We start from the raw sequence: 23176 nt of genomic DNA, 5'->3' as shown, positions 1-23176 counted from the left end.
GCATCCAGGACTAGGAAAAAAATCTTTCCTTTTCTCTTTTGCTATAATGGACATCGATAAGATAATTGGCAAAATTTGAATAAGGTCTGTACCTTAACATAATAGTATCAAAGAATGTTGAATTTCCTAATGTTGATAATTGTACTATGGTTCTGTTAGAAAATGTCACAGTTAGTAGAAAAGACAGCCTGAAATATTTAGGACTAAAGGGGCATAGTGTCTACAGCTCACTCTTAGTTTTAGTTAAAAATGAATATGTGTATAAGAGAAAATCAAGGGAGAAAAAGAGAATGATAAAGCAGATACAGTAAAAAGTTTGGTGATTCTGGGTGAAGGGTTTATAAGAATTCTTTGTATTTGTCTCACAACTTTTCTAAACATCTGAAATTATATATATATGTATATACACACATTATATATATATATATATATATTTTTTTTTTTTTTTTTTTTAAGTAAATACTAAAAAACAAGGACCAGAACTTCTCTGGTGGTACGGTGGCTAGACTCCGTGTTCCCAGTGCTGGGAGCCTGGGTTCCATCTCTGATCAGGGAACTAGATCCTACATGCCACAAGTAAGATCTGGTGCAGCCAAATAAATATTTTAAACAAACAAAAAAACAAGGGCCAAAAGGAAACATGACGGCAGAGTTCACAGAACTGGGCTGGGAGCTGGGAGACTTGGTTCAAGGCTGAGCACTGCTCTGACTAGCTCTCTGATTTTGGATACATTGTCTTACCTCTCTGGATCTTAGTTGGCCCAACTGTTAAATAAAAGGCTAGAACTTTTTGATTTCAAAGAAACTGTCTTGCTCAAAATGGTAGGACTCTGCAAGTAGTCCCTGTTTTCTTTTTAGATTTAAGGGTCTGCATGCAGAGCTACCCTCCTACCACTAGGTGGCCTCAGTTAACCTCGATCTTTGTGTGTGGTAGTCTCGTTTTCCCACTCTGGGCCACATTTCCAAGTACTACAACCTTTTTTCCTAGGACCATCCACTGTTGCTTCTGAAACTTCACCACAGCTTTCTTGCTGTTGTTCCTTGATTTCTCTCTCCTGTTTTTTGGGGCCTGGAGAAGAAAAGGATTGCTAGAAGAGAATCAGAGGTGGCTTTGCCCTGTCCCCGGTTGTGGACCTTTACAGGATTGTCACCCCTCAGAAGGTCTGGGAGGGAGAAGTATGCTAACTTTTGGTGGGAGCTCTGGCTCAGGCAGTCTTCTCATCACTGGTGAGGATTGTCAGTTATGTCTTCTGATTTGGGGCATAGGATAGAAGCCATGTAGATGGGTTTTGTCCTAGTGACCTGGAGTTTCCACTGTGGCTGATACATAGTATAAAAGGAGCTTGTCTAGCATCCAGCCCTGGGCATATGCTTGCTTAGATGGTCCTGAGTCCCTGGCTAGCTGGTAGGTACCATGTGAGCATCAGAAATGCTGCCACACAAAGGAAATGAACAAAAGAGGAAATGCAGATGGTTAACAAGTACATGGGAAAAATATTCACTCCGGCTAGTGACTGAAGGAACAAATGAGAACAAATAAGCAAAGTCCGGTCATGACGTAGGGCATAGTGTGGAGTCAGAGGCAGCCAGAGGCACATCCTGGCTCAAAGCTCCTGGATATGTAGCCTGGGGCAGTGACCTAGCTTCTCCAAGCCTGTTTCCTCCTGGGTGAAATGCAGTGATGAGGTTATTTCCTGCCTCACTATAAGGATTCGGTGAGATAATGTGTGCACAGCATAGTATCTGTGACAAGTGCTAATTAACTCTTAGCTGTTATCTTTATGCTATTTCTTTTTTTTTTTTTGCCTCACCTACATGATTTGCCAAGAGTGGAAAAAAAAACCATAGTACTCAGTGCTATGCAGTGTTTGGTGAAATGGGTATGTTCCTATAGTGCTGATGGGTATCTACATGGGTTTAGAAAGGAATTGAGCGGTTTTAAGAACTTTAGAAAATGTTCGTATCCTTTGGAAGAATACTCAGACATGCATGCAGATACTTTATACATTTGTGGTCATTTTTCCTGAGCCAAAAGTTGGAGGCAATTTATTCAACAATGGAAAAATAGTTCACTAAATTATGGCATATCCTTATAAACGGGCTTAGGTTGTAACTTTTGAAATGAATTTTGAGGGGAGAGGAGTTTTTAAGGAATTAGGGACGTAAGAGATGAAAGTCTAGAAAAAGTCTGTATTCACCAGATATCAGAAAAAGTCTAGTATGACTTAATGATAATCATCCCAGTGTTTTCAGGTTAGGAGTGATTTTTTTTTTATCTTCTTTTCTTGTGCTATATATATATTTTTTATATCCTCACATTTTAAAAAAGTCCTTTTAGAATGAGGGAAAAGCAAAATTTCTCTTTTTAAAGGAAACAACAAAAAAGAGGTAGAACATGTGCCACAGGGGGGCAGCTGGGAGCCCTCTGACTCATCCTTGACTTTTTCTGTCTTTCCCGGCCAGTGGTGTCAGCAAAGCCCAAGGTGCATAGTCGTCAACCTCGAATTAACTCGTTTGTGGAAGTGGCTGTGGATGGACTCCCCAGCGAGACCAAGAAGACTGGAAAGCGAATTGGGAGCTCTGAGCTTCTCTGGAACGAGATCATCATTTTGTAAGAGAAAACCCCTTCTCTCCGAAGGCAGCTCCCCTGGGGGAGGTCGAGAAGGGGGTTGTGGGAGATCCAGGTTTCGTGTATCAGCCTCTAGTCCTCTGCCTTGGGTACCTGATGCACCTTCTCTTCAGGTGTTTTTACATTGTCGAGCTCACAGAGCATTCATTGTTTGCTAGATGGTACAGGGTCAGCTCGGGTGGGTGGGGTGGGGAAGGGTATCTGTGACTGTCTTCCTCTTTGGGGTCCCCCCTTGGTCTCCAAGATGACAGCAGTATAATTTCTCTGCCTTCTTCTAAGTTGCAGGAATGACTGGTCTGCTTGGATGTGATGAATCAAGTATTTGTTTTCCAGGAATGTCACAGCCCAGAGTCATTTAGACCTGAAGGTCTGGAGCTGCCACACCTTGAGAAATGAACTGCTAGGCACCGCCTCCATCAACCTCTCCAATGTCCTGAAGAACAATGGGGGCAAAAGTATGTATGATGCAGGGGTGGCTGACGTGATTCATCTGTGGGTGTGGGGAAGGGATATGAAGGCAGGGATCTCTCTCATGTGGCGGATAAACCTGGGTGATGCCGTTTCCTCCTGGACCAGGGGCTGCAGTGACTCTGCTCCCTGTGCATAGGATCCCTGGAGTTCTAGGGAAGCTGAGGGCTACCCTCTGCTTCTACTGTGGGACTCAGCCCCCTTGGTCCAGGGCCCTTCATGTTGGGACGTTTCCCTCTTGATCTTTCCTCAGGGATATGTGTACTCTCCTTCTGCCCCTGCCCCTCTTTTCCTAATGTGTGATGTGTAGAATCAGACTGTTGAATGCTTCCAGCCTAAATCATCTTTTCCCAGTCTGATCCCTCAAACAGAACAAAGGAGCTCCATGCGTGTGTGTGTGTGCACGTGTGCGTGCGTGTCTGCATGGGATGGTGTTACAAACGGTGCTCTGTGCAGGCACTTGATAAACATTTCCTGGATATTGGAATGTGATGGAAACTCCATCATGATTATTCAAAGTGTCTCTGCTACACAGAGATCTAAATCCTAATGTCTGTTTATTGCTGTTTGTGGTCAGTGGAGTAGCTCGTGGTTGTGGCATCTGGACCCTCCCTCATAAAGCCTCTATTCAGAGCAGCACCAGATGTGGTGAGGGAATGCCACAGAAAGAAAGCCTCCTTCTTCTCTTGATGTCTGCTGTCTAGCAAATATTTTCTGAACGTGGATGTAGCTTGAGAGAGAGGTGGGGCTGGGGAGCACTGAGATTCAAGGGTCTCGCCTTTCTGAGCCTGTCCTTTCTGATGGGCCTCGTGAGTGCTGTGCGAGGCTCCCCCAGTCTCTTCCTTTCTGCAGGGCACGCAGTGATGTGCATCCGCTGTGGATCTGGGAATCGTCTGAAATCAGGGCCTGCCTCTGTTCTAATTCTACAGGGAACTACCCCCTGCTCTGTCTTCCGAGTTGGTCTTTATTTTCTCACATGCTAGTCTACCTTTTATAATTTGATTTTAAGGGTAATTATGTTTACTATGTCATTTGGAAATATACTTCTGGGCATTCTCCCGTTAGGATCATCAACCGACATGCATGTGCTTTTCTCTCCTTTTTCTTGTGTCTGGTTGGCGTACTTTTGCTTTCAATGGCAAAGGTAATTGTAGAAAAACTGGGACTTGCACAAAAGCACAAAGAAAATAAAATAAAAGCACAAAGAAAATAAAATAAATTCCCCTGGAAGCACAGTACCTAGTGATAATTATTATTAACTTTTTGATATATACCATTGAGGTTTTTTTTTTTTTCCCTGTATACAGTGTCTTAATATTTAAGATGTTAGTGAAACAAAATTGAGATCATACATGATCATATTATTTTGCAACATGCCTTTTTTTCTTCAAAATTAATATAGAGACTTCCTTGATGGTTCAGTGCTTAAGACTCTCTGCTTCCACTGTAGGAAAGTCTTAAGTAGGAGGCATGGGTTCAGTCCCTGGCCAGGAAGCTAAGATCCTCATGCTGAGCGGCATGGCCATAAAAAAAAAAAGAAAAATTAGAATGTGTTAATATATTTTTATATTAATTGTGATAAAAAACACATAACATAAAACTCATCTTCTTAACCATTTAGAAATGTACAGTTGAGTGTCATTAATTTCATTCACATGATTCTGTAGCTATCACCTCCATCCATCTCCAGAGCTTTTTCATCTTGCTAGACTCGAACTCTGTACCCATTAAACAGCAACTTCCTCACTCCCTTCAACCTCCACCATTCTACTCTCTGTCTCTTTGAATCTAGATATTGCCTGTAAGTGGAATCATGCGCTTTTGTGTCTTTCTTCTTTCACTCAGCATAATGTCCTTAAGGCCCATTCACGTGGCATGTATCAGAATCACCTTTTTTCTCTTTTTTAAAAATTTATTTTATTTTATCTTGGTCAAGCTGTGTGGCTTGCAGGATCTTAGCTCCCCAACCCGGGATTGAACCCGTGCCCTCAGCAGGGAAAGTGCAGAGTCCTAACCACTGGACCACCAGGTATTTCCCTGGAATCACCTTTTTAATGTTGAATAATAGTCCATTGTATGGATACACCACATTTTGTTGGTCCATCCATCCATTAAAGGACACATGAACTGCTCCTTTTTTTCCTGTAGTGAACAGTGCTGTTGTGAACATGGGTGTGCAAATATCTCTTCAAGTCCATGCTTTCAATTCTTTCGGAAATATATTCAGAATAGAATAGCAGGATCATGTGGTAATTCTCTTAATTTTTTGAGGAACTACCATACTGTTTTCTGTCACTGCAGTACCATAAGATATATCAACATAACTTTAATTGTTCTTCAAAAGTTAATTTTTGATGTCTGTCTGGTAGTCGTCTGTCAGATGACTGTGTGAAAATTTAAGGTTGAACACGTGAGTAATTTTCAGTGGTCACAGATGATTTTCACAGTCACAGATAATGCTGTGATGGTACTCTTACAAGTTTACAGATTTTTGTACCAGTTGTTGAAAATTTGGGTTAAATTACTGAACACTGACTTGCTGGATTTAAATACTTTTCAAGGCTTTGGACACATATTGCAAGACTACTCTCCAGAGAAGTTCTCCCCATTTATCCTGCCATCAGTTTTTGCCGATGTGGCTGGTTTCTATTGTACTTTGGCATTTATTGGATTTGTTTGTAAGAAGAAAAAATGTGTGTGCGTGTGTGTGTGTGTATGTGTATATTTGGTAATTAACATTATGCCAGATTTGCTTCATCTATTTTTGGCTGCAGTATTTTATTATTTGTTTATTTTATTATTATTACTTTAAAAATAGTTTCATTTATTATTTATTTTATTTTTGGCTATGCTCGGTCTTTGTTGCTGTGCAGGGGACTCTAGTTGAGATGAGCAGTGGCTACTCTAGTTGCAGAGTGCGGGCTTCTCATGACAGTGGCTTTGGTAGCTGTGGAACACGGGTTTAGTTGCTCCTTAGCACGTGGGATCTTCCTGGACCAGGGATTGAACTGATGTCCCCTCCATTACAAGGTGGAATCTTAAACACTGGACCACCAAATTAGCCTTGGCTTCAGTATTTTAAAGTAAATTACAGATGTTTCAAGCTTTTATCCTAGATTCTTCAGCATGCATCTCATTAAAAAAGGACTCTTTTTTTTTTTAAACATAATTACTTTTTTTTTTTTTTTTACAAAAGTACCATTGTCACATCTGGCAATATTTACATGAATTCCTCATTTTCAACTAATACCCAGTTCATATTTGATTTCACCATTTATCTCAAGGTATTGTTTTACAGTTGGTTTCCCTGAACCTGGGTTTGGGCAAGGTCCCCTCACTCCTTTTGGCTGTTATGTTTTCGAAGTCCCTCTACCTCCACTCCACTTTTTTTAAGGCTGTGATTTACTCCAGGAGACAGAATATTTTTTAAAAGTGTGTTTGTTGCCTTATTAATGTCCTTTGCTCATTTTTATACTGAAATTTACTTATACTGCATTTATTTTATTTATACTGCATTTTAAATTTATTTATACTGCATTTTTCTCTCTTGATTTTGAAAGAGCTCTTTATATATTAAGGTTGTTATTCTTTGTCTTATAATTTTTGTTTTCCCAGTTTTTCATTTGCATTTTATTTTTGCAATCATTTAAAAAAATTTTTTCCATACAGATGTTTTAAACATTTTGTAGTCGAATCTTTCACCTTTTAGGTTTTCAGCCTTTTCTTTTATGATTTGAAAGGCTTTCCCTCATTCTGAGAACAGGTAAATGATCATTTTCCTCTAGTTTACTGTGATTTTGTTTTTTTTTAACTTAATTCTCCATCCAAATGAATTTATTTTTGTGTTCACTGTGAGTAGGGATATCATTTATTTTTTATTCTATTTTTTTAAAAACTGGAATGTAATTGCTTTACAATGTTGTGTTAGTTTCTGCTGTACAACAACATGAATCAGCCACTTGTGTACATATACCCCCTCCCTCTTGATAAGGATCTAATTTAATTTTTCCAAATATTTAACTGATTACTTTAGCACTGCTTATTGAATCTATATCCCCAGTGACTTGACTTGCTACCTTAAGCATATATTAAAAACATATGTATATCTGGGCCTGTATGGGGAGTTTATATTTCATTTGTTGTTTAGTTTCTAAAATATCTATTTATGTATTTGCTCTGATCGTAGTGGCAGTGCATGGAATCTTTTAGTTGTGGCTTGTGGGATCTAGTTCCCTGACCAGAGATCAAACCCGAGTCCCCAGCATTGGGAGCTTGGAGTCCTAGCCACTGGACCACCGGGGAAGTCCTTGTTTGTTTCTTCAATTGGCCTTTTAAAATCACTTTGTCTTAGCTATTATAACTGACAGTTCAAGTTTCTCTTCTTTTCAAAATCTTCCTGTTTTTTTCTTTGCTTGGATGATACCGTCACATGAACTTTATTTTATTGGGTTCTCCCCTCTTTCTATTCTCCTACCCCAAATCCCTTGAGATTTTGTTGGAATCCTGACGTATGTAAAGTTTCCTTTATGGAGAATTTCATACTGATTCTTCCTACACGGGAACATGGAATGTCTTTAAATTCACTCAGGTCATTTTGAAGTTATCTTCAGATAGATTCTTTTAATTTTTGGAGAAGCTTTGATATTATTTTTAGTGGGATAATTTCCTATTATGTCTTTTGACTTAATGTTTATTACTGGTATATGACTGTTAGTGTTTGTGTTTTTTATAGTCAGTTGCTGACTTCTTAGTATAGATTTTCAACAGTTTCTTTTGGTAGACATTTTTTTTTTTAATGTGGGCCATTTTTAAAGTCTTTATTGAATTTGTTACGATATTGCTTCTGTTTTTCTGTGTTTTGGTTTTTTTGGCCATGAAGCTCCCTGACCAGGGATCAACCCACACCCACTGCATTGGAAGGCAAAGTCTTAACCACTGGGCCACGAAGGAAGTCCTTTGGTAGATGTTTATATGGTTTCTAAGATCAATAATTTTGCTCCTCTTAGGAGTTAATTATACTTTTTTCTTGTCAGTTGCTTTGCATACAACTTCCTGTTTTAGTGGCGATGGAATAGGTATCCTTTCCTGTTTAATAACCAAGCTTATATTATAGTGACTTCTTCAGGTATGAGGTTGAGGATTAGTTGGTAACCTGTCTTCTTGGTTTATTAATTATTGTTGTCTTTTAAAAAATATCTAGATGGGGTTTGAATTTTTAGCAAATAGTTTTTAAGCGGCCATTTGGATAATTACATGATTTTTCTCCTTTTGATGTATTATATTAATTTCCATGTAGTAACAACCTTAGAATTTCTGGAATATACCTAATTGCTTCTGGTAGATTATTCCTTGAAAATTTTGTTAGAATTGCTTATTCATATTTTATTTGGGAGTTTTCCATCTATATTCATGAGTGACATTTGTTTGTAGTTTTGTACTATTTTTGTCAGCTTTGGAATTGAGGCTAGGCTAATTTTATAAAGTAAATTGAAGTGCTTTCCAATTTTGGGAATAGACTCTATAACATGAGAATTATCTGTTCCATGAGTGCAGGAAAGAGCTTACCCATAAAACCAACTAGGTCTGGCAGCTTTCTCTGAAATAATTCTTTGATGACTTTTTCAGTCTTTTCCCCCCATAATGATTGGTTTGTTCAGCTTTTCTGATTTATCTTGTGTCAATTTTGTTAATTCATATTTTCTGAGAAAACCATTTCATGAGATATTCAAAGTATTAATATAAAGATTTTAGATAGCATTCTCATTTTTAAAAATGTTTCTGATTTTTCTCACTTAAAAATGTTGATATTTGTGTGGAAGTGAAAGTCGCTCAGTTGTGTCTGACTCTTTGTGACCCCATGTGGACTATACAGTCCATGGAATTCTCCAGGCCAGAATACTGGACTGGTTCTCCAGGGAATCTTCCCAACCCAGGTATCAAACCCAGGTCTCCTGCATTGCAGGTGGATTCTTTACCATCTGAGTCACAAAGAAAGCCCAAGAATACTGGAATGGGTAGCCTATCCCTTCTCCAGGGGATGTTCCTGACCCAGGAATTGAACCGGGGTCTCCTGCATTGCAGGCGGATTCTTTACCAACTGAGCTATGATATTTGTGTATTTTTTCCCAATTTTTTTCTCTTGCCTGGCATAAACATTTTTGTTTTAATTTTTGGCTTTTGATTTATTTTTTCACAGGACAGCTATTGTATTTGGACTTATCAATTATATTGTATTTTCTAATGTTAATTTCCATTTTTAGTGTTAACTTTTTTCAACCCTTTGTTCTAGATTTGCCTTATTTATTCAGTCAGTCGTTTATAGCTGTTTGAGTTGAAAGCTTAGTGCCTTTTTACTTTTGTACTGTCTTATTTAATAATGAAAACATTCTTGCTTTAATCATGCTTTTGATTTTCTTTCCCCCTTGGTATTGAAGTTGTTTTCTTCTTTTAAAAGTGCACAAATCTTAAGCGAGACAGCTCAGTGAGTATTTACGTATGTCCACATCTGTGTAGTGACCCCTCACATCAAGAGAGAGAACCTTCCTAGGACTCTAGGAGTCTCCCCATGTCTCTTCCTTGCCCTGCCCTGAGATAACCACTATTCTGAATTTTATCATTATTGATTCGTTTTGCCTGTTCTTGAATTTTGGTATCACTGAAATCAGCTAGTGTGTTTTCTTGTGCCTGACTCTTCATTATATCTGTGAGATGCATCTGGGCTTTTGTGTGAAATGAGAGGTTTTTTTTTTTTCCTTTACTGGGGTGTGGTATCCTACTGTATGAATATACTACAGTTTATTTGTCTTGTCTCCTGTTGGTAGACATTTCCAGTTTTTAGCCATCATGAGCAATACTGCTGTGAACATTCTTTTTTTTATTTTATTTTACTTATTTATTTGGCTGCACATGGTCTTGGTTGTAGCACAAGGACTCTTCAATCCTCACTGTGGCATGTGGGATCTAGTTCTCTGACCAGGAATTGAACCCAAGCCCGCTGCTTTGGGAGTGTGGAGTCCTAGCCACTGGACTACCGGGGGAGTCCCCTGCTGTGGACGTTCTTAAACATGTGTTTTGGAGGACACAGGCACGCACTTCTGTTAAATCTGTCTACCTGCCTGTCTCTATATTGTGGACTTGGTTCATAGGGTGGGCGCATGTTTAGCTTTAGTGGAGACTATCTGCTGGTGAACTGTTTACCATCCCCTATGTTTTGCCAGTTCTGCTCCTTTTTTTGTAATTGCTATTGTGACTTTCTGTTTGAGCCCAGAGCGATTCAGGAGAGTGTTTTCTGTGGCTCCCAGGAGCTGTGTTGCTTATGGCAGTGGCTCCAGCTCCTGCTGCTCTTGGTGACACCAGCCTTAGCACTTTGAGCATGTGGCTGCGTTGAGTTGTGAGGCACATCAGATCCGAATCTGATGGAAAAATCTGGGCACTGGGCTGCTTTTTCTTAGAAAAACAAACCTAACCTGGCAATGGCATAGCTGATAACAGATAATACTCATAATGCCTTCTGTGCAGAGCAAGGCTGCTTCTGGTGATTGCAAATCTGTTGTGTAGAGAGAAGTGGTTAAGAATGTGTAGACTCTGAAGTCAAACTCCCTGGGCTTGACTCCTGATTCCCCCAGCTTTGTACATCAGACAGTCATTTCACTTCTCCATGCTTCTGTTTCCTTGTCTGTAAAATATTGTTTTGAGGTTCAGTAAGCTAACAACAGTACCCGACACATATTGGTACTATATTAGTAGTAGCAATGGTAGTTATTAATATTATTCTGTCTCCTCTGATACTTTCCTTCGCAAAGATTAGAAAGTTCACATCCCAAAGATGGACAGGCAGAGACCTCCTTGCCTAAATGGGAGGCAGCCCTGAGGTTGTTCCAAGAGAGAATGCAAAGAGTGGATAAATACAGTCTTTGCAAGTGTGAATGCTGAATGAACACAGGACTTTTCAGCACTGTGGTCTTGGCATCTGTTCTCCTCTGGGAGCTCCTGGGCCAGAAGTGTTTCCAGTGGCATCTAAGGTTTCGTAGGGAAGTGGCTCCCAGTAGGTGAGATAATCCTCCTCTCACTGTGGCTGGGTCTTCCTGGAACCACTTTTCCTGGGAAAGGGCAGGAGGGTGGCGCTTGCCTCACCTGGCGTTTTTCTGCTCCATGGGACATAATTCGTCCTTTCATTCTCTCCCTTGTTTTCCCCTGGGTGGACTTGGAGGTAGACTGGGAGACCCAGCTCATGTTTCCTGTGTCCCTGCTGGCCAGCAGTGCTACAGTGGAGGCTTTTACTCAAGTCCGGCAGTTACGTAATGGTCAGCCTTGGCCAGCTCAGCGGGGATGTTGACCTGGCTGTTGCTGCACATAGAGGACTTGACCAAAAGTCCTGGTCTGGCTCTTAAGGATGGTTCTAGTCATCTCTGTGTGGAAGCCAGCTTTTGAGGTTGAATATTGATTTTTAAAACCTTTTTGTTCGGGGTATTTTCAAACATAATCCCTACCCGCCCAACTTCAGTGACCATCGGCATGTTTCATCTGTCTCCGCCCACTGGGTGATCTTCATTTCTTTCTAGCTTGGTAGCAGGTAGGGTCTGAGACCCACTTTTCTCTTGTAGCTCACCTCTCTGGCACCTGGCCTCATCAACATTGCAGAACTTGGCACTACCAGACTGTCCCACTTTCAAGGAGGGAAAATGGCTTAAAGTAGATTAAAAAAACAAACAAACAAAAAACAGCCAAACTTCTTTGTTTTAAAGTAATTTCAAATTCAGAGAAGTGTTATAAGACTTGGACAAAGAATTTCCTAGACTCTTCATCCATGTGCTAATATTTTGATGTGTTTGCCTTAAACATCATCTGTATATCTGTATCTACATGTGTAGTGATTTGTTGAAGCATTTCAAATTATAAACCTTATATTTTTTTATCCCTAAATATCTAAGTGTGTGTTTTCTAAGAGGGGCTTCCCTGGTTGCTCAGCTGGTAAAGAATCCACCTGCAATGCAGGAGATCCCGGTTTGATTTCTGGGTTGGGAAGATCCCCTGGAGAAAGGGGTAGGCTACCCACTCTAGTATTCTTGGGCTTCCCTGGTGGCTCAGTCGGTAAAGAATCTGCCTGCAGTGCAGGAGACTCGGGTTTGATTCCTGGGTTGGGAAGATCCCCTGGAGGAAATTAATCAAATCAAGAAATCTGACATTTTTACAATATTGTTATATAATTCATATTTTCCAGTTGTTGCAAAAATGAATTTCAAGTGATTTCTTCCCCTGTCCTCCACCCCATCCAGGATCCCCTGCAAGATTATGTGTTGGATTTGGTTATCCATAAATCTGCTGTCAGTTCCTCAGCCTGTTTTTGTCTTTGAGAGCAGTGTCCTTTTTAAAGTGTTTAGGCCATCTTTTTGTGGAATCCCCTCAGTTTGGATTCAGAGTACACATTTTTGGCAGGAACACTAGAAGTGATGTTGCATCCTTGTTATTGAGTCAGACCAGAGGGTACCCTACTCAGCTTGTTTCATTATTAATGACGTGAACTTTGTCCATCAGGCTAAGGTGGGGTGTGTTAGGTTCTCTACTGTCAAATGACTATTTTCTCTTTATTTATTTACATTAAAAAAAAAATTTTACTTTTGGCTGTGTGGGGTCTGTGTTGCTGTGCATAGGCTTTCTCTGTTGCAGAGCGCGAGGGCTCCTTTCTGCTGCGGTATTCTGCTTCTCATTGCGGCGGCTTCTCTTCTGTGTTGCTGTGCATAGGCTTTCTCTGTTGCCGAGAGCGAGGGCTCCTTTCTGCTGCGGTACTCCGCTTCTCATCGCGGCGGCTTCTCTTGTTGTGAAACACAAGCTCAGGGTGTGTGGGTTTCAGTGGTTGTGGTGCATGGGCTTAGTTCTGAGCACGTGAAATCAGACTGGACCAGGGATGCAGCTTGTGACCCTTGCTTTAGCAGGTAGATTCTTTACCACTGGACCACCAGGGAAGCCCCATTTTTCTCTTTATAAATCAAAAGTTATTTCTGGGGAGATACAATACTTTGACAACATGTAAATATGGGTTCCTCATGGCGCCTTCACCTACTAGTTTTTGCATTCGTGAACGATTTTTGTCTGAATCAGTTAATACTGTGATGGTTGCAGAATTTTTTTTTTCCAGTTTAGTCATTCCTTCTATATTTAGTATTTGGTATACTGCTGTAAGGAAGAGCTTTTCCTTTTCCTTTATGTAGGTATGTATTATCAGTCTCATGGATTATTATGTAGGTATGTATTATTATCTCATGGATTCTTCTTTTATTCATGTGTTGTAATTTAGTATTTTGGAGCTCAAGTTATCCTTGGTTTGGCCAGTGGGTACCTCTTTAAGCTCGCTCCTGTATCCTTTTGATAAGTCCCCATCATATTTTTTTCCCCAAACATCATCTAATATACATAGAATTTACTGTGTGATAAAAGTGGCATTTAAAATCAGTAAAGGACTTCCCTGGCAGTCCAGTGGTTAGAGACTGCATGCTTCTACTGCAGGGAGCGCAAGTTCTATCCCTGGTGGGGAAACTATGGTCCCACATGCCACGTGACACACAGCCAAAAATAAAGAAATAAAATCAGTGAAGAAAGGTGAACAAATGGCATTGGGACCATCAGTTAGCCCAGTGGTTTCAAAGTGTGGTCTCCAGATCACCTGGAAACATTAGAAACGTAAATCCTCAGGCTCTATCCCAGTCCTACAGAATCAGAAACTGCAGGCAAGGCCCAGTGATCTGTGTTTTAACAAACGTTCCAGAGGATTCTGAGGCCTGCTCAAGTCTGAGAACCGCTGAGGTACCACGTGGGAAGAAGTGCAGTTAGATACCTTCCTTATGTAACACTTGTGATGGTTTTCTTTATTTAGTTTTTAAGATGTTTCACTCTTTAACCAATCTGGAGTTTACTTTGATGTATGGTGTAGGCTGAGGATCTGGTTGTACTTTTTCCTCCTGGGTTTTACACAGTGTTAAATTCTTTTCACCGGAGGGAGTGTCAGTCTCAGGTTGGACATCTCTCTTCTTTTTATTTATTTATTTGGCTGCATCAGGTCTTGGTTGCATCATGTGGGATCTTTTGTTGCAGGGCACGGACTCTCTAGTTGTGGCGCATGGGCTCAGTTGCTCTGTGGCACGTGGGATCTTAGTTTCCCCACCAGGGTTCAAAATCTATGTCTCTTGCATTGCAAGGCGGATTCTAAACCAGTGGACCACCAGGGAAATCCCTGGACATAATTCGTCTCACTGCTCTTTTTCTTCAAAATGTTCTTGGCTTTTGAGCCTTCAGTTTTCCTAAAAGACTTTATGTACACACACACACACACACACACACACACACATTTCTGTGCCCGTATATTGGATTGGCCAGAAGGTTCTTTCAGGTTTCACTGTAACGTCTTATGGAAAAACCCAAATGAACTTTTTGGCCAGCCCAGTATTCTGCATGATGAATTCATGCTGCAATTGGTAATTCAACCTCACAGGGTTCTTTCTAACTTTCCTCCTTTCCGCAGAGAACCCTGGCTCTCACCATCATCCATACATTTACTCACTTCCTCAGTTCTATATACATAGGAGGTGGTTTGAGAATTGTTGAACCCAGACCTCTGTGACAAATGAAGTGCCTGCGAAAAGCTCCTTGCTTAGCTCTTCCTTTTCAATACGTGTCTGTTTTCTTTCCCCATGTGTGTCTCCCAGATTTAAAAAAAAAAATGAGAGAGAGAAAAAGCAAACAGCTCCCTATTTATTTAAAAATCTTTTAAGCAGAGGGCTGTTACTGCACTTTATGTTCCGAGAACAGATAGGCCAGTCACACGGGCTGCACTGCCTCCCTCCCTCTGCTGTGAGGATAAAGTGTTCTGGTGGGTGGGCATCTTAAGGAGGCAGGCCTGACAGACAGTGCTTGCATTTGTTTTAAAGTAAACACACTGTTTTTCCAGTTTTTCAACTGAAAGATAAATAAAATCACTGATCCTTGGAACCTGAGTCAGAGAAGGGAGAAAATTTTAAAACATTGCTCCTCAGTTAAAAACAGTTTTAAGTTCGAGAAATTATTCACAATTTCTTCAGATGAGGAGCAGGCGGGCAAGAGACAAAAGTGAAAGGAAGGATGTGACAGTCCTGTAAACTGGTAGGCAGCTGTTATTCAGAACATAGCTACAAACTGCAGCGTCTTGATTAGGCCTGATGGGAGAAATGGCCAAACCAGTCCTGGCATAGCCAAGTAGTCACTTTTGTGAACCTGGCAAACCACTAAGACCTAGTTATTTCAGTCTTATGGAATGCTCACAGAAGACTTCTGAGAAATTCAGCCTTGATCCCCAAATTGAAAACATTATAATCATCCCTCGGTGTCTGTGGGACCCCTTCCCCCCAATACCACAGTCTGCAGATGCTCAAATCTCTTCTATAAAATGGCATAGTATTTGCATATCACCTGTGCACATACCCCCGTATACTTTAAATCATCTCTCGATTACTTATAACACCTAATACAACCTAAAGAAAGAGAAAATGAAGTCGTTCAGTTGTGTCCGACTCTTTGCGACCCCATGGACTGTAGCCTACCAGGTTCCTCCCTCCATGGAATTTTCTAGGCAAGAGTACTGGAGTAGGTTGCCATTTCCTTCTCCAGGGGATCTTCCCAGCCCAGCGATCGAACCCGGGTCTTCCACATTGCAGGCAGATGCTTTACCGTCTGAACCACCAGGGCAGCCCTAATACAACCTAAGTGCTTTGTAAACAGTTGCTGGAGCACAGCAAGTTCAAGGTTAACTTCTGGGAACCTTCTGAAGTTTCTTTTCCCTGAATATTTATTAAAAAATTAATTATTTATTTAATCTGGCAGTTCTGGGTCTTAGCTGCAGCTTGCAGGATCTTCGATCTTTGTTGTGGCATGTGAACTCTTAGTTACTGCATGTGGGATCTAGTTCCCAGACCAGGAATTGGACCCAGGCCCCCTACATCGGGAGTGCAGAGTCTTAGCCAGTGGACCACCAAGAAGTCCTTCCCTGAATATTTTTGATCCACACTTGGTTGTATGTGTGAATGGGGGACATTTTTTTCATGCTTATTGAAAAAAAAAAAAAGATAAAAACTTTGTGAGTGCTAAGTATGTACCAGGTATTGTTCTGAATTCTTAAGATTACGTATACAACATACTATACTATGCTATAGTATAATATAATATAATATTATATATAGTCTTTCCATTTAATCCTCCTGTATACCTATCAGGTAGGTAGTACTGCCATCCCCTTAGATGATAGCTTGCCCAAGATCACATAGGAAGTGGTGGCAGAGCTGGGATTTAACCTAGGCCTTTTGTTCTCTGAGTCTTTGTCTGCAACCTCTGTTAATTACAGCCTTCCAAAGAAAGTGAAAATGTCAGTCTCTCAGTCGTATCCAACTCTTTGTGACCCCATGGACTGTAGTGTGCAAGGCTCCTGTCCATGGAATACTCCAGGCAAGAATACCAGGGTAGGTTGCCATTTCCTTCTCCAGGGGATCTTGACCGACCCAGGGATCAAACCTGGGTCTCCTGCATTGCAGGTAGATTCTTTACCGTCTGAGCCACCAGGGAAGCCTTCCAAAGAAGGAGGTTAAAAATCACTGGAAATTTTATTTTTTCCCTACAAAGCTTCAAATCATACTCTGTTATTATGAACTCCAATGGATGTTTGTGTTTTTTAGACTTTTTTTTTTACAGCCCGTTAACAAATAGTGTTGTGATAATTTCAGGGGAACAGTGAAGGGACTCGGCCATACATATACATGTATCCATTCTCCCCCAACTCTCCTCCTGTCCAGACTGCCACATAATATTGAGCAGAGTTCCATGTGCTATATGGTAGATTCTTATTGGTTATCTATTTTAAATATAGCAGTGTGTACATGTCCATCCCAAACTCTCTTAACTGTCCCTTCCCCAGATCCTTCCCCCTAGCAACTATAAGTTCATTCTCAAAGTCTGTGAGTTTCTTTCTGTTGTGTAAGTACGTTTGTTTGTATCATTTTATTTTTTTAATTTATTTTAATTGGAGGCTAATTACAATATTGTAGTGGTTTTGCCATACATTGACATGAATCAGCCATGAGTGTACATGTGTTCCCCATCCTGAATCCCCCTCCCACCTCCCTCCCCATCCCATCCCTCAGGGTCATCCCAGTGCACCAGCCCTGAGCACCCTGTCTCATGCATTGAACCTGGACTGGCAATCTAGTTTTCACATATGATAATACACATGTTTCAATGCTATTCTCTCAAATCATCCCACCCTTGCCTTCTCCCACAGAGTCCAAAAGACTGTTCTATACTTCTGTGTCTCTTTTGCTCTCTCGCATATAGGGTCATCATTACCATCTTTCTAAATTCCATATATATGGAGTATTAACTCATATATATGAGTTAGTATACTGTATTGGTGTTTTTCTTTCTGACTTCACTCTGTATAATAGGCTGCAGTTTCATCCACCTCATTAGAACTGATTCAAATGGCTGAGTAATACTCCATTGTGTATATGTACCACAGCTTTCTTATCCATTCATCTGCTGATGGACATCTAGGTTGCTTCCATGTCCTGGCCATTATAAACAGTGCTGCAATGAACATTGGGGTACACGTGTCTCTTTCAGTTCTGGTTTCCTCGGTGTGTATGCCCAACAGTGGGATTGCTGGGTCATATGTCAGTTCTATTTCCAGTTTTTTAAGGAATCTCCACACTGTTCTCCATAGTGGCTGTACTAGTTTGCATTCCCACCAACAGTGTAAGAGGGTTCCCTTTTCTCCACACCCTCTCCAGCATTTATTGTTTGTAGACTTTTTGATAGCAGCCATTTTGACCAGCGTGTGATGGTACCTCACTGTGGTTTTGATTTGCATTTCTCTGATAATGAGTGATGTTGAGCATCTTTTCATGTGTTTGCCATCTGTATGTCTTCTTTGGAGTATCATTTTAAAGATAATTTTTTAGAGCAATTTTAGGTTCACAGCAAAATTGACAAGGTACATGGACATTTTTTTTATTCAGCACTAACCTGGTTAATATTTTGTTATATATCCACTCGGCTTTTTGGGGTATGTACGTATGTGTGAATATATAACTTTTTTCCCAAACTGGGAACTGACTATACATATTGCCTTGTAACTTGCTTTTTTTCCATCCAGTTTTTCTACTTCAATGAAACTAGATCCTTTTAATGGCTCCAATAGCATTTTTTTGCTATGAATGTACCATAGTTTAACAGATCTTTTATTGTTGGCCGTTTCTCCTTCTTTACTACTATAAGCATGACTTTTCAGTAAGTTCTTGTAAAGATACCTTTGTTTTCCTGTCATTTTTCTTAGGGTAGTAAATTCCTGGGCATTCATTGCTGGGTCAGAAGGCAGGCGAGTTGCAAGTTCCATGATACCCACGGCCTGGGTCTGCTGCAAAGGCTGGATCCATTCATGCACCCACTGTGTGTGTGCACGTGAACTTGTTTCCCTTACCCCCAGTGGTGATGGGCATTGCCAGTCTTTTAACCTCTGCCAGTCTGTTGGGCTACAACAAGTGATTTCTCTTTGTTATTTTCATTTGCGTCTCTTTTCTTTTCTCCTCTCATTTCCTTCTTGAGGAACTCTCAGGCAGGCTTTTACTCTCGCTGCCCTGCTGCAAATATTGTGCCAAGTCTGTGGTCACCTCCGTGTGGCTCAGTTCTCATTTCTTGAGTTGGAATCCATCGCTTCCTGACCTGCTCTTGTCACTTAGTTTTCAGGACACCATGCCTGGATGGTGTTCTATCTCTCCGGTAACTCTTTTCCAGTCTCCTTGGCTAGTTTCCTTCTCTCCAGTCTGAAAACATTGGGATACCCCAAGTGACCTAGTTTTCATCTGCCTGTTAATTTGCACCTCTTCCTTTCATGATCTTATCTGGCCTCATGACTATAAATTTGGTCTGCACACCTATGACTGGTACCCTTTGCCTTTCCTTGGGCAGCCCTATATTTCCAGCTGTCTAATCAGTGTCCTCAAATTAACGTGATACAAGCTGAGCTACCTGCTTTCCTGGACTTCCCAGGTGGCTCAGTGGTAAAGAATCCGCCTGCCAATGTAGGAGACATGGGTTCAATCCCTGGGTCAGAAAGATCTTCTGGAGGAGGAAATGACAACCCATTCTAGTATTCTTGCCTGGAAAATCCCATGGACAGAGGATCCTGGCAGGCTAAAGTTCATGAGGTTGCAAGAGCTGGACATGACTGAGTGTCTGAGCATGCACATGTCATATCATATGTATTTTACTTATTTATCTGACTTATTGTCCTCTATAACTGGTATGTTAGCTCCATGAGGGCAGTCATTGTTTGGTTTTTATTGACTCTTTTTTTTTTTAATATTAACAATTACCTGATATAACATGTTTATTTATTTTATTTTTGACCACACTTTGCGACTTGCAGAGCTTCCCCAGGGTACGAACCCATGTCCCCTGCAGTGGAAGTATGGAGTCTTAACCACTGGACCGCCAGAGAAGTCTGGTTTTTGTTAACTCTTGTATATCCCCTAGCCCTGTGACTAAAGCACAAAGAAGATACTAATACAATATAATGTAATTTGATAATATTTAGTATTAGTATATTATATATATATAAAATAGGCACACTTAATTAGATTAGTGAGGATGAACATATCTTTGTGTGACTTAGGTTTTGTGGCCTGTGTCGTGGCTGAAGCAGAGGTGGGACCAGGGTGGCGCTGAACGCCCTCTCTCAGGAGACATTGGTCAGAGTCCATCCCCAGCCTCCAAATGCAGAGGCCTTTGTTTCATTTTTGCCTCCTACGTCGGTGACTCCTGTTTTCCTTGATTGGCACCAGCTGCCAGGCACTAGGATTTAAACCTGTCTGTAACAGTCTCTGAAAAGCTCCCTGTGTGTTGCTTTCCATTATTGTGCACCTCAGGACAGATACGGCCGAGCCAGAACCTCAAGGAATTCCCGAAGAAGCCAGAAGCCACCCCCTCCCCCTCCCCCAGACCCCCCTTCCCCCCGCCGGCTTCTCAGAGTTACAGCCGGGCCCATCCGTGGTTTCGGTGTCAGTGGAGAGCTGGTTGAAAGAAAAGGTCCTTTTAGCCAGGAGCCTCAAAGAGTAAACACACAGGCCCCAGCAACGCATGTGAAAACAGACCCGCTCTCTGTGTCACTGGCTGAGAGGCTGCCTTGTGGAGCCTCACTTGAGAAAAGAAGAAAAGCTTTTTCTGTCAGGAAAGCCTTTCCCGCGGTACGTGGCCGCCCCAGTGTAGCCTGGGGTTTCAGGCCGCCTTCAGTGCGTTCTGTAAACTTATCGGCTTTGGAGGGCAGTCAGCCTCTTGGGAGTGTATATTTAAGCAAAGAGTGATTCCACCCCTCAGAGCATGAATGCCTACCAAGGCGGTCCCCTTTTTTCTTTTTCTTGAGATATATTGAGAACTTTTGCATTTTAAGCCATAGTATGTGGTCAGATAGTTTTCCCCTTTCTTCTTTTTTTTCCCTCCTTAGACTTGTGAATTTGTCAGTGTTGGATCAGAGTTTTGTGGGACAGGGAAATTTCCTTCTTTTTATTTATTTATTTTTTGCCCACACTGTGTGGAATGAGGGATCCTAGTTCCCCAACCAGGGGTTGAACCCATGCCTTCTGCATTGGGAGACGCGGAGTCTTAACCACTGGATCACCAGGGAAGTCCCCCTTCTTTATTTGTCAGCGTTCACACAGTAAGTCCCTTTGAGCACCAGCTTGGATGCTGGAGATGCAGCAGTGAACTGAGGCAGACATCTTGGAATTTAGGATATAGAAAGGAGAGTGGACAGACTGGACAGGCAACCAGCACAGACTGTAGCTATTGTGACAGATACAATGGAGGAAAAGTACAGGGTACTTAACCCAGCCTGGAGACAGGGGCTGTTGAGGACAGCTTCCTGGGGGAGGCGACACCAGAACTGTAGAAGAATGAGAAGTGATTGTCCAAGCCAACAGTAGAAAAGCATTCCAGGCTGAAGGAAGCTTTGCAGCAGGGATGAACTTGGTTCACCCAGGTCACATGAGAACGCCGGCTGGGCCTGGGCAGTGAGAGCCACTCATGATTATGGCCCAAAAAATGGCAGGAAGGGGGCACCTGAGCAGCACTGTCCATTAGAAATGAGAAGTGAGCCACATATGGAACCTAAAGTTTTCTAGTGGCCACATTAAAGAGAGTAAAAACAGAAGCAAGAGGGTCAAATCGGTTTTAATGATCTGCTTTCTTCAGTCCAGGAGAAGGAAATGGCAACCCACAGCAGTGTTCTTGCCTGGAGAATTCCATGGACATAGGAATCTGGTGATCTGCAGTCCATGGGGTTACAAAGAGTCAGACACGACTGAGCAACTAAGACTTTTCTTCAGTCCAGTATATCCCAAGTGTTACCATTTTGATATATGAAACCCGGTGTATTGTTTATACCCCCAGCACACCTCAATCGGGACTGGCCACATTTCTAGTCCTCAGTGACCACATGTGGCTTATGGCCGTCACATTGGACGTTGCTCATATCTAGAGGTTAAGTTACTCAAGGAAGATTTGGGAGACTTTTCTTCTAAACCAGGTTGCTAGTTTGTACTGTGCGTGCAGTTCTAGAAACTTCCTCCAGTCCTCTGAAACCTGTCACACTGTGGTGCTGAGCTGCCTCCTAGAGGGCCCATGCTGTCTCTGATCATTACAATCCGCTTCTGAATTGACTGCTGTTTCAGGCATGAAATGGTAACCTTGCAGAGAACCTGGAATGGGTGATAGGAAAACAAGACTGTTGCCTGGATATGAGCTGTTTCCTTCCCTTGCCAGAAGAAAAAGAAAAAACCCAACAAAACAGCCCTGAAACATTGCATCTGATGGTGCGGTCTCTGTCTCTGTCTTAGCATCTTTCCAGTAGGCCGTATAGCAGTGTCAACTGGAGTCACTATGCTTTTCATTGCACCTGCAGTCTTTATTGATCTTACAACTAGAGGTAGTTACTTTTTGACTGCCTTCATCCAATTCCTCCTCTATGCTAATTAAAAACATTTTTTATTCATTTATTTGGCTTCTCCAGGTCTTAGCTGCAGCATGCAGGATCTTCAGTCTTTTTTGCAGCATGTAAACTCTGTTACTGCATGTGGGATCTAGTTCCCTAACTAGGGATCAAACTGGGCCCCCTGCATTGGGAGGGTGGAGTCTTAGCCACTGGACCACCAAGAAGTCCTCACTCTGCTGATTTTTTTAAAAGCAGAACCTAAACCATGAAAGTTCTCTTCTAGCTGGGCTCCTACATTTTGCTGTTCAGATGCGGTTGAAAAGGAGGTTTGTTCATTGAAAACCAATCTGTACTATATTTAAAATACAAAGCGTAGATTCTGTGCAATGGAGAGTGATGATGTGGTTGCTCAGGTTCCCTGAAGGCGCAGAGAATGGATGAGCTGCTAAGACAGGCCTGGTCTAGGAATCCTAGGAATTAATGGGTGATGAGGACTTTCCCCAGCTTGGGGAAGAGGACTTCTGGTGACAAGGCAGCAATAACTCATGTAAACTGGCAGTTTATTCTAAAGACGTACCTTTCCCAGATCTGTATTTATTCCCTCTAAATCACTTTAGAAATAGGCGATAGCTTGACAAACAGTGAGATTCACCAAGACAAATGAAGCATTTTGTTTGTTTGTTTGTTTCCTGTGTTAAGAGGACACTCTGTTGATTCACGAGAGACTCTTTGTCTATAATGTACTTGGTAGATAGATGACTCTGATGAATAGCTGGTTCTGGAGTGTTTATGCGGGTGCTTTTTTTTTTTTTTTTTGCAAGTAGAGAAAAGCATTTGTAGCTGTAGGGGCTTGGACTTTAGAACACTGGGACCCTGCATCTAAAAAAACGATGTTAATCAGCTATACCCCAGTACAAAATAAAGAGTTTAAAGCTACCAAGAAAAAAAATTAGAGCAATCATGATTGATGAATCTGTTATAAACCGAAATGAGGATGTGTGTGCCTAACCTCTCCTCCGAATTCTTGTGGTTGAAGGCGAGCTATCCCTCTTCCTCCCATCTGAAGGGCAGACTCTCCA

The 23176-nt window shown here is 41.5% G+C and overlaps 1 protein-coding gene across 2 annotated transcripts in view; it reads left to right on the top strand.

Moving 5' to 3' along the window:
* WWP2 (WW domain containing E3 ubiquitin protein ligase 2) overlaps positions 1 to 23176 on the top strand; it is a 147141-nt gene that overhangs the window by 25254 nt on the left and 98711 nt on the right. For both annotated transcript variants that reach the window (XM_027516113.1, XM_027516116.1), the window contains exons 3-4: positions 2464 to 2611; positions 2963 to 3084. In XM_027516113.1, the coding sequence (XP_027371914.1) occupies positions 2464 to 2611; positions 2963 to 3084 (270 nt within the window). The remainder of the gene's footprint in view (positions 1 to 2463; positions 2612 to 2962; positions 3085 to 23176) is intronic.

The sequence above is a fragment of the Bos indicus x Bos taurus genome, chromosome 18 (genome assembly GCF_003369695.1).
Source record: "Bos indicus x Bos taurus breed Angus x Brahman F1 hybrid chromosome 18, Bos_hybrid_MaternalHap_v2.0, whole genome shotgun sequence".
In the NCBI taxonomy this organism is placed as follows: Eukaryota; Metazoa; Chordata; class Mammalia; order Artiodactyla; family Bovidae; genus Bos; species Bos indicus x Bos taurus.
This window is presented reverse-complemented; position numbering and strand designations above follow the sequence as displayed.